General features: G+C 43.5%; 1 protein-coding gene across 2 annotated transcripts in view; it reads left to right on the top strand.

The window, feature by feature from the left end:
* Nucleotides 1-1,453: 1,453 nt before the first annotated feature.
* Nucleotides 1,454-12,467, top strand: part of cyp17a1 (cytochrome P450, family 17, subfamily A, polypeptide 1) — a 41,593-nt gene continuing 30,579 nt past the window's right edge. Inside the window, exons 1-2 of one of the 2 annotated variants that reach the window (XM_072238922.1) lie at nucleotides 1,454-1,565; nucleotides 3,890-4,139. In XM_072238922.1, the coding sequence (XP_072095023.1) occupies nucleotides 1,516-1,565; nucleotides 3,890-4,139 (300 nt within the window). In that variant the 5' untranslated portion in view covers nucleotides 1,454-1,515. Of the gene's footprint in view, nucleotides 1,566-3,827; nucleotides 4,140-12,467 lie in introns of those variants that run through there. The other variant, XM_072238921.1, reaches the window with a different exon arrangement.

Raw genomic sequence — 12,467 nt, 5'->3', positions numbered from 1 at the left:
AATAAAGTATTAGAGTTACAGAGAAAGTGCATAGCAGGTAACAATAAGATGTAAGGTACATTGTGATGATTGGTGTTCATTTTATCGTACAATCGTCTAAGGCTTTATATCTTCCACCTGATGGGAGGGGGAGAAGAGAGAAAGTCTATGCTGGTTGGGGATCTTTGGTTATGCGGACTGCTTTTCTAAGGGTAAGAGAACTGTAGACAAGTCCCCCAGAAGGGAGACTGGTTCTCCTGATGTTCTGAGCTGTGTCTTTAATTGTCTGCAGTGATACAGATTAGGATGCTTTGTATGGCGCCTCAATAACAAATAGTGAGCATCAGATTGGGCCTGCCATTTTAAAGCCTCCTGAGGAAGCAGGGGTACTGATGCACTTTCTTGGCCGTGGCTGATGATGTTCACTTGAACCTCTCAACCTCAGCTCCTGGACTACGTCCACTCCCTCTGGCCCCCCTTTCCTGAAATCAGTGACCAGCTCTCTTGCCCTGCTGACATCGATTGTTGTCGTGATCCCATGTCTCTACAGTTTGCAATGAGGAAGCCCCTCTGTCACTTAGTGAACCATCCCAGGGAGCCGCCTGAGGGGCAACAGCCCTCCTGGTTTGAAGAAATGGAATAACACGAAGTAACATTGAAATAAGAATGTCCTCTTCAGCACTGCCATTTTGTTAAATTGTTAGTGAGGCTTCACTGAATATTTGATTCTTATTGCAGAGCAATATATTTTGATTTTGGTAATACAGACATCCCACCTCTCCCGGAAGTTCTGGGGGTCTCCCGCATATTAATAGTGGCTCCCTGATGCCCGCAAATTATATACAATATCACGGAAATCAATTTTTTTGAGAGCGAGCGAGAGAAAGCAAGAGAGAGTGCGAGAGCGACCACGAGAGAGAGTGCACGCGAGAGCGAGAGTCAGAGAAAACAAGCAAGAGCGAAAGCAAGCGAGAGCGCTTGAGAGCGTGCAAGCAACCACGTGAGAGAGAGAGCGCGCCATGGCAGAGTGTTCCAAAAAGAATATAAAATGTACGTCACCCCAGACTACACTAAAGTGTACCCCTGCCTAATAGGGGTCAAAATAATGACAGTGTTGCTCGCTGCACTGTTTGCAACAGTGACTTTTCTATTGCCCATGGTGGGTTAAGACTGTAAAAGACATGTTGAGGTGAGCTTCAACAGGTGTCATTCGTTCATTAGCATAGCTAACGTTATTTAAACTAGCTGACCAGCTGCTAAGGAGCTACTCTATTGCAGTCATCCCACCTCTCCCGGAAGTCTCCTGCAAACTGATGGTGCTACCTCCCTGAAATGAGTTTTTGCAGGGTGGGATATCTGGTAATAAAAAATCTCAGTTAATATGTTCAATAGAATTATATCACTGGCTATAGGAACTATCTGGTGCTCGCATGGGTAACTGAACACTCCTTTTTTTTATATAAAAACAGAAAATGTAGAAAACACTCAACAGGTCAGGCAGCATCTGTGGAAGAGGATCCAAGCAACACACACAAAATGCTGGAGGAACTCAGCAGGCCAGGCAGCATCTATGGAAAGAAGTACAGGTGATATTTTGGACCGAGACCCTTCATCAGAATTGGAGAAGAAAAAAGATGAGGAGTCAGTGTAAGAAGGGGAGGAGAGGGGGGAAGGGAGGAAAAAACACAAGATGATCGGTGAAACCAGGAGGGTAGGAGGGTGGGAGGGGGGAAGTAAAAGGGCAGGTGTAGCACTTCACATCAAAGTTGCTGGTGAACGCAGCAGGCCAGGCAGCATCTCTAGGAAGCGGTACAGTCGACGTTTCAGGCCGAGACCCTTCGTCAGGACCCTTCCCCCACCAAGGTGTAGCACTTGTTCCATTTGCAAGGTTAAGTGCCAGGAGTGAGATCAGTGTGGAGGGATGAATGGACAAGGGAGTCACGGGGTGGGGAGGGAAAGATGTGTTTGGTAGTGGGATCCCGTTGGAGATGGTGGAAGTTGTGGGATGGTGGGAGGATGGGGAGAGGGCAGACATATGCGAAATGGAAGAGCTACGGTTGCGGGCAGCATTGATGGTGGAGGAAGGGAAGCCCCTTTCTTTGAGGAAGAAGGACATCTCAGTAGTTCTGGAATGAAAAGCCTCATCTTGAGAGCAGATTTAGTGGAGACAGAGTCGAGGTATGCAGATACAAGTTCTGTGGGGCAGAAACAATGCGTCTACCTGGACAAACGGGTTCGTGGATCTTGGGTAGGAGGTAGAAACGGGATTATGGGGTGAGGGAACTATGAGGTTGGTGGCAGTGGATGGGAGATCCCCAGAGTAAATAAGGTCAGTGATGGTGTGGGAGAAAGAAACCATGTCCGTTTTCTCTTTCTACAGATGCTGCCTGATCTGCTGAGTGTTTTCCGGTTTTATTTCAGCTTTCCAGCATCCGCAGATTTGTTGTTGTTGTTGTTGTTGATTTCACTGCCATCTTTCTTCCGAGAACGCTAACCTTGAAGAAGCCCTCTTCTGCTCTTTGATGGGACTTCTTTCTGCCTATTTTTCCTAGTGCACTCTCTGTAACAATGTGTTCCACAACACTGTTCTAGGAAGCTTGCAGTTGAAGATCATAATCTTCATGGGATTTCTAAACACAGTACTGGGATGGCACAGGATTTGTTTTAATGCCATTAAAAAGCAAAGAAGTAATTTAGAGGCCAAACTATTGTTGGATTTAGCAGGAAAGAACTCACGCCAAAATTTATGTAACTTAACAGCTCAGGGAGCTGGTAAACTTAACAATAGCCTTCAACCAGCGTAATCAAAGATGCTACATGTCCCAGACACCCCCTCCCCCCCACTGGGCAGAAGATACAGAAACCTGAAAGCCCGTACACTGGGCTCAAGGACAGCTTCTACCTGGTTATTGTAAGACCATTGACTGGTTCCTTAGTACAATAAGATGGACTCTTGACCTCACAATCTATCTCATGATCTTGCATCTTATTGCTTTTCTGCACTGCACTTTCTCTGTAGCTGTTACACTTTATTCTGCATTCTGTTATTGTTTTACCTCGTTCTTCCCAATGAACTGTTATGATCTGACCCGTATGAACAATATGCAAGGCAAGCTTTTCACTCTATCTTGGTACATGTCAAAATCAGAATTTGAATCAGGTTTATTACCTCCGACATACTGTATATTGTTGATTTGCAGAGGCAGTACATAAAAGAACTAGAAGTTACAATATGAAATAGTTTTAAAAATAAATAACAAGTGCAAAAAGAGAGCAACATGTCTTAGGAACGGATTCTTCCCTTTGGCTATCAGATTTCTGAACAGTCCACAAGCTCATGAACACCACCCTCATTCCATTCTTTTGTAGTGTTTTTGTAATTTATATTAATTTTGTCTTTATCCTCTACTGCTGGCACATATTTAGATTAGGAGAACACTCAGTCCTCTTTTGCTTCAAATAAGTAATCTGTAATATATCTGATTATGTTTCTGATGGGGAAGCTGTCTCTCAACGTAGTGAATGGCAAGTACTGTCACTTTACAACTGACTGTAAAATCTATCCCATACAGTCTGCATTTGCCACTTCCCATTCTCAGCTTAGTTCAGTTCATATCATTGACTAGTGTAAGTCGGTTGGAGTTAGGGTGCCCTCTGCAGATGCAGTCTTCTCTGAAATCTGGCTGGGTAACAAAAGTGCTGAGATATGAATTAAGGCAAACAATCAAAGGCATATCTCCCTGCTGTTAACACCCCAAGGCATTGACTCTCAGCTGTATAAAAGGGCTTGGACTCTCGCTTTGATCCACTCGAGTCAGAGAAGATCCCGATTCAGGCTCTTGGAGAAAATGGATCTGATTGTGATTACTCTGATCATTACAGTTAGCTTTGTCATCTTATCTTTCACCAGCCTTGTTCATAAAAAGCCTAAGGGGGGAAAGTACCTGAAAAGTTTGCCTTCCTTCCCATTCATTGGTAGCCTGCTCAGCCTGAGGAGCAACCTTCCTGCTCACCTGCTCTTGCAGAGTTTCCAGAAGGACTATGGCGATCTCTTCTCCCTGATGATAGGTCATCAGTATGTGGTAGTGATCAATCACTATCGGTATGCCAAGGAGGTCCTAGCTAAAAAGGGCATGATCTTTGCGGGGAGAGCCAACACGGTGAGTTTTCATTGATAATTTTTAACAATTATGTTATTAAATTAATGTAGTAGCCAATTATGTGACTTTATTTAAGCCACTTAATGGGGTTTATGTCCACTTGCATGTCACTTACCATTCTGTTGGAAGTGATGTTAAATGTGATGTTTGTTTCAGGGAGATTAGATATTTTATATAAAATTTATTTTATTAAATCCATATTTCATCCATATGTAATATGTGATCCATTTTTATATCATGGAAAAAAATTGCTTCAGTCTTTTCAGAGAATATCCCGCAGCCTTTCCGTGGTTCCACGTGCTGTAAGGTTGGACAAACCTGGGTGGTGTTCTCTGGAGCAGCAGAGAATGAGGGGAGATCTGATAGAAGCTTATAGAAGATTACGAGTGTCGTAGATAGAGTAGGCAGCAGTATCCTTTCCCCTGGCTCCTGTCAGGTTCCATTTTCTTCAGCCATTTTTAACTTCCACCTATCACCTCCCAGCTTCTGACAACATTTCCACCCACCCCTGTCCCTCAAGTGAGTCCACCTTTCGCCCTCCCCCATCTTTTTACTCCAACTGTCTCCCTCTTACCCTGCCAGTCCTGTATCTCCCTCCATAGACACTGCTGCCCCAGCTCTTCTGTTTGATGTAATGGGTAGTGTTGAAGACTGCTGGAGAATGCATTAGGATACAGATCATTTGCAGATATGCTCAGAGAAATGGCAAATTGAGTTTAATCAGGGCCAATGTGAAGGAAATCCATCATCTGCTGAATCTCTTGTGTTTATGATTTGCTACTCAACTGTGAAGTCTCTTTGAGTTATGCCTACCCTAAAGAATGTTCAATCTTTTCTTCGCCAGGAATTCAGTGAGAGCTTCTATGCCCTTCTATGTTCCCTTCTATGCCCCTTCACTCCTTCTGTTCCCCATTCTGGCACCCCTCTTACCCTTTCCCTTCTCCTCACCTACCCATCACCTTCCTCTTTCCCTTTGTCCCATGGTCCACTCTCCTCTCGTATCAGATTTGTTCTTCTTCAGCCCTTCATATCTTCCATCTATCCTCCTCTCCCAGTTTCACCTATCACTTGCTACCTTGTAGTCCTGAGAACACACATCGTAGTACAATAGTCTCTGTCTTATTATTCCATACATTATTATTGCACATTGGTAAATTATTATTGTGTATATTATTATTCTATACTTTATTATTAGTTAAGTCTTCAGACTGCTAAGTGTGTTTTTAAATGTTGCTGCTGTAACAAAATAATTTCCCACTCAGGATCAATAACGTATTTATTATTATTATTATTATTATTATTATTATTATTATTGTTCCCCTCCCTCTCCACCACCTCCATCTTATTCCAGCTTCTTCCTTTCCAGTCCTGATGAAGGGTCCCAAAACATCGACCGTTTGCTCCCCTCCATAGATGCTGCCTGACCTGCTGAGTTCCTGCAACATTTTACATAGAAACATAGAAAATAGGTGCAGGAGTAGGCCATTCGGCCCTTCGAGCCTGCACCGCCATTTATTATGATCATGGCTGATCATCCAACTCAGAACACCGCCCCAGCCTTCCCTCCATACCCCCGATCCCCGTAGCCACAAGGGCCATATCTAACTCCCTCTTAAATATAGCCAATGATCTGGCCTCAACTGTTTCCTGTGGCAGAGAATTCCACAGATTCACCACTCTCTGTGTGAAGAAGTTTTTCCTCATCTCGGTCCTAAAAGGCTTCCCCTCTATCCTCAAACTGTGACCCCTCGTTCTGGACTTCCCCAACATCGGGAACAATCTTCCTGCATCTAGCCTGTCCAATCCCTTTAGGATCTTATATGTTTCAATCAGATCCCCCCCTCAATCTTCTAAATTCCAACGAGTACAAGCCCAGTTCATCCAGTCTTTCTTCATATGAAAGTCCTGCCATCCCAGGAATCAATCTGGTGAACCTTCTCTGTACTCCCTCTATGGCAAGGATGTCTTTCCTCAGATTAGGGGACCAAAACTGCACACAATACTCCAGGTGTGGTCTCACCAAGGCCTTGTACAACTGCAGTAGTACCTCCCTGCTCCTGTACTCAAATCCTCTCGCTATAACTGCCAGCATACCATTCGCCTTTTTCACCGCCTGCTGTACCTGCATGCCCACTTTCAATGACTGGTGTATAATGACACCCAGGTCTCATTGCACCTCCCCTTTTCCTAATCGGCCACCATTCAGATAATAATCTGTTTTCCTATTTTTGCCACCAAAGTGGATAACTTGACATTTATCCACATTAAATTGCATCTGCCATGAATTTGCCCACTCACCCAACCTATCCAAGTCACCCTGCATCCTCTTAGCATCCTCCTCACAGCTAACACTGCCACCCAGCTTCGTGTCATCCGCAAACTTGGAGATGCTGCATTTAATTCCCTCATCCAAGTCATTAATATATATTGTAAACAACTGGGGTCCCATCACTGAGCCTTACGGTACCCCACTAGTCACCGCCTGCCATTCTGAAAAGGTCCCGTTTATTCCCACTCTTTGCTTCCTGTCTGCTAACCAACCCTCCACCCACACCAATACCTTACCCCCAAAACCGTGTGCTTTAAGTTTGCACACTAATCTCCTGTGTGGGACCTTGTCAAAGGCCTTCTGAAAATCCAAATATACCACATCCACTGGTTCTCCCCTATCCACTCTACTAGTTACATCCTCAAAAAATTCTATGAGATTCGTCAGACATGATTTTCCTTTCACAAATCCATGCTGATTTTGTCCGATCATTTCACCGCTTTCCAAATGTACTGTTATCACATCTTTGATAACTAACTCCAGCAGTTTCCCCACCACCGACGTTAGGCTAACCGATCTATAATTCCCCAGTTTCTCTCTCCCTCCTTTTTTAAAAAGTGGAGTTACATTAGCCACCCTCCAATCCTCAGGAACTTGTCCAGAATCTAACGAGTTTTGAAAAATTATCACTAATGCATCCACTATTTCTTGGGCTACTTCCTTAAGCACCCTGGGATGCAGACCATCTGGCCCTGGGGATTTATCTGCCTTCAATCACTTCATTTTACCTAACACCACTTCCCTACTAACATGTATTTCGCTCAGTTCCTCCATCTCACTGGACCCTCTGTCCCCTACTATTTCTGGAAGATTATTTATGTCCTCCTTAGTGAAGACAGAACCAAAGTAATTATTCAATTGGTCTGCCATGTCCTTGCTCCCCATAATCAATTCACCTGTTTCTGTCTGCAGGGGACCTACATTTGTTTTTACCAGTCTTTTCCTTTTTACATATCTATAAAAGCTTTTACAGTCTGTTTTTATGTTGCCTGCCAGTTTTCTCTCATAATCTTTTTTCCCCTTCCTAATTAAGCCCTTTGTCCTCCTCTGCTGAACTCTGAATTTCTCCCAGTCCTCAGGTGAGCCACTTTCTCTGGCTAATTTGTATGCTTCTTCTTTGGAATTGATACTATCCCTAATTTCTCTTGTCAGCCACGGGTGCACTACCTTCCTTGATTTATTCTTTTGCCAAACTGGGATGAACATTTGTTGCAGTTCATCCATGCAACCTTTAAATGCTTGCCATTGCATATCCACCGTCAATCCTTTAAGTGTCATTTGCCAGTCTATCTTAGCTAATTCACGTCTCATACCTTCAAAGTTACCCCTCTTTAAGTTCAGAACCTTTGTTTCTGAATTAACTATGTCACTCTCCATCTTAATGAAGAATTCCACCATATTATGGTCACTCTTACCCAAGGGGCCTCTCACGACAAGATTGCTAATTAACCCTTCCTCATTGCTCAAAACCCAGTCCAGAATAGCCTGCTCTCTAGTCGGTTCCTCGACATGTTGGTTCAAAAAACCATCCCGCATACATTCCAAGAAATCCTCTTCCTCAGCACATTTACCAATTTGGTTCACCCAATCTACATGTAAATTGAAGTCACCCATTATAACTGCTGTTCCTTTATTGCACACTTATAACTGCTGTTCCTTTATCACACACAATTTTGTGTGTGTTACTCTGGTTTGCCAGCATCTGCAGAAACTCTTGTGTTTAAAGTGTGAAGTGTTGCATTTTTGGGAGATCAAATGTAGGGGAACAGAGCATTGTTAATGTAGAACCCTTTGCAGTGCTGATGTGCAGGTGGACCTTGGGATCCAAGTCCAGAGCTCCCTGGAAGTGACTGCATAGGCTGACAGGGAGGTAAGGCAGGAACATGGTATGTTTGCCTTTATTAGCCAAGGCACTGAGTTCAAAAGTTTGGAAGTTATGTTGCAGCATTATAAAACTCCAGTTAGGCTGCATATGAATTATTGCGTTATAGGAAGGCTGTCGATGCTTTGGAGCGGGTGCAGAAGAGGGTTACCAGGACATAGCCTGGATTAGAGGGCATGTGCTATAAAAAGAGGCTGGACAAAGTTGAGTTGTTTTATCTGGAACGTCAGAGGCTGAGGGGAGTTGGTAAGGTTATGAGTGGTAAAGATTGAATAGGCAGCAGTATCTTTTTCTCAGAGTGGAAATACTAGAGGGCATGCAATTTAGCTGAGAGGGAGTAAGTTCAAAGGCCAAGTTTTATTTTGCACAGAGAGTGGTGGCTGCCTGGTTTGTGCTACTAGGGATGATAGAGGCAAATATGTTAGAGGTATTAACATGCTCTTAGATAGTCACATCCTCCAGGAGGACTACAGCCTTGTCCTTGGGTTTGGAGGCTTGTGTGCCTCAATGACCCGGAGAGCTATGTTGGCTGAAGTCACGGCTTTATGCTTTGGCTTTTGTTGGGGTCACCCATACCAAAATGGGTCAAAGGGTGGGGGGGGTTCAGCTCAGGGCTAACAACCCCGAGTGGTAAAACAAAATTGTTACAGACACAGCAATGAAGAATCCTTCTACATCTGAGTGATCTTGGACAGAGAAGCAGGAACTTCATTGCTGCCCTAAACACCACTGGTGCAATGGGCACACACACACATATACAGTATATAGATAGATAGGCACATGAATATGCAGAGCATATGAACCTTGTGTAGGCCAGAAGGGATTTGTTTAGTTAGACGTTTAATTACTAATTTAGTTGGCTAGGCATAACATTTGGCCTAATTCTGCCCCTATGTCTGATGGTCTAACATTATGGCTTGTTCCTGTGCTGATCGAGATTTGTTTCTTGTTTACTGTATTGAATTGAAAATGGAATTTTGTAATATTATTTTGTTTCTAGGACAACAGGGCATGACTTCAGGATTCAAGGACGTCCATTTAGAATGGAGATGCAGAGAAACTAATTTAGTCAGAGGGTGGTGAATCTGTGGAATTTGTTGTCATGAGCGGCTGTGGAAGCCAAGTCATTGGGTGTATTTAAGGCAGAGATAGATAGGTTCTTGATTAGCCAGGGCATCAAAGGGTGTGGGGAGAAGGCAGGGGAGTGGGTTTACCGGAAGAATTGTATCAGCCCATGACTTAATGGTGGAGCAGACGTGATGGGCCAAATGGCCTACTTCTGCTCCTATGTCTTATGGTCCTATGGTTTCAATTCACTGGCATTAAGTCTGAACTTAAATCTGTTTGGGTTTCAATCTCTCCTTCTGAATTTCCTCTAGCCTGCAGATATTTAAATAATGGCTGGTGCTAGCGAATCACATTCATAATTAGCTTGGTCTTCTTATTTATTGTTTTCAATACAGTATCATTGACAGTGTCGGTCTGACTGGCCCATGCTGGTACTTGTGGACCACATGGACTCTCATCAAATCAATATCTCCTTTATGGACTGATCTAGCTTCCTCTTGAATGGATCTCATACTGAATACTGTGTTCACCTGCAGACAACATGTAACAGGAAACCTCAGATCAACAGTTTAGTGATGAATATAGTTTTGAAAGGCTGCGATTTTCTTTTGAGCAATGGAGAGGCAAGGTTGAATTTGATAACGTTTCATTCTAGATAGAATAAATAGGAATGAGTTACTGTCCTTAGCAGGGTCTCAAGATCTTTGGAGTATACATTTAGAAGACAGAACAGTGGAACAGAGAATGAGCCTTTTGGTCCATGATGCTGTGTGACCTATATAAAACTACTCCAGGAGCAGACTAAACCCTTCCCTTCCGCACTGTCTATAAACTTACGTCTTTCGTACATCCATGTCCTAGAATCGTTTAGGTGTCCCTATTGTATCAGCTTCTACAACCGTCCCTGGTACCCACCATTCTCTCTATAAAATACCTACCTCTTACATCTCCCCTTTGCTTTCCTCTAGTCATATTAAACAGATGCCCTCTGGTTTTGGCCATGGCCACCCTGGGGAAAAGGGCACTCTCTGTCCATGCTATCTTTGCCTCTCATAATCTTATAGAGTATACGCTACCAAGTTGCCTCTCATCCTCCAGTGCTCCAAAGAAGAATCCCCAGTATGCACAGCCTTTCATCCTATGACATGCACTCTAATCCAGGCAGCATCCTGAACTGACAACCTGGATTGGGTGGAGGAGCAACACCTCATTTTCCGTCAGGGCAACTTCCAATCCGATGGCACGAACAGCAATTTCTATAACTTCTGGTACTTATTCCCCCTCTCCCCCTTCTTCCAGCCCCATTCTGGTTGCCCTCTCACCCCTTCTCTTGTCCTCACCTGCTCATTACCTCCCTCTGGTTCCCTCCTCCTTCCCTTTATTCCTTGGTTCACTATCCTCTCCTATTAAATTCCTTCTTTTTCATCCTTTTACCTCCTCTGCCCATCACCTCCCAGTTTTTTACTTCACCCCTCCTCTCATCCACCCACCTGTTCCTTCATCTGGTCTCACTTCTCCCTAGTGTCTTGTACGCTTCATCTCCCTCCAACTTCTTATTCTGGCTTCTGCTCCCTTCCTTTCCTGCCTTGACTAAGGGTCTTGGCCCAAAATGTCAACTCTTTATTCCGCACCATAGATGTTGCTTGATACGGAGAGTTCCTCCAGCATTTTGTGTGCATTGTTCAGGATTTCCAGCATTCTCTTCAGCCTAACATCTCATAAATCTCCGCTGCACCCTTTCTAAAACTTCCACATCCTTTGTATAATGAGACAACCAGAGGAGAATAGAACTAGGTTTGGTCTGACCAGAATTTGTAGAGCTGTAACATCATCTCCTGAACTCAGTCTCCTGACCAATGAAGGCCAACAAGCCATACATCTTCTGATCTACCCTATCAACTTGCATGGCAACTTTGAGGGATCTCAAAGTTGTTGGGAGAAGAGAAGGGAAGAGAATAGGTGGAATTTGCCCCTCAAGTGGAATGGATACTTGTATCTCTCTGGATGAAAGTGTCTCACTGGTGAAGACTGGAACCCTCATCACATGGATGAGGTTTTAGAAGATCTATGGCTAGAAGATGTGATTAAGCTTTCAAAGTTCAAAGTGAATTCATTATCAAAGTATGTATATGCCACCATATACTGCCCTGAGATTTATTTTCTTGCTGGCATTCACAGAAGAACAAAGCAATACAATAGAATCTATGAAAAGCTCAAATACTATATTTGTGATGAGCTGAATGGCCTCGGTCTGCTTTATATAGTAATATTATAATTATTCCATGATCTTTAGACATTTGCTCTTCAATTCAGTTTTCCATTTAATGGAAAAAGTATTTTTCTAAGAGGGAAGCAATGTCATTGAAGGTAAAATACTGAAGTGTTGACAAATGATTCAAAGATATGAATGTCACTATCACAGCTGGGGAATTTAATTTAACTTAGATGAGTAGAACTAGATTTTAAATAAACTCTTATCAATAGTTACTGATGTCTTTTAGAGACATCAATGTCTTTGTGTTGGGCACATCACAAAGCGGTTAAGGCGTTCGTCTAGTGATCTGAAGGTTGCTAGTTTGAGCCTCAGCTTTGGCAGTGTGTTTGTGCCCTTGAGCAAGGCACTTAACCACACATTGCTCTAGTGTCTGTGCGAGGAGTGGCGCCCCACACAGGCTTCCAATCTGCGCCTTGTAAGTCATGAAAATGCCCGACGCAGGCCTTTCATGGTCTGAGTCGACGTTCCCTCCCCTTTAGAGAAGGAAATCTATCATTCTTATTGTAAAACGCAACAATCCATTGTGTAAACACAAGGGATTCTGGAAATGTTGAGGAGTCTTGGATAATAGAAAAATGGAGGGTAGTGTGGGAGGGAAGGGTTATATTGATGTTAGAGTAGGTTAAAAGGTTAGCACAACATTGTGGGACAAAGGACTGTTATGTTCTATGTTGTAACACACATAAAGTGCTGGAGGAACTTAGCAGGTCAGACAGCATCTATGGAGAGGAATAAACAGTCGACGTTTCAGGCCGAGATCTTTCATCAGGACTG

Source organism: Mobula birostris, chromosome 21, assembly GCF_030028105.1.
Source record: "Mobula birostris isolate sMobBir1 chromosome 21, sMobBir1.hap1, whole genome shotgun sequence".
In the NCBI taxonomy this organism is placed as follows: Eukaryota; Metazoa; Chordata; class Chondrichthyes; order Myliobatiformes; family Myliobatidae; genus Mobula; species Mobula birostris.
The sequence above is the reverse complement of the archived record's forward strand: the minus strand, read 5'-3'. Positions and strand labels throughout refer to the sequence as shown.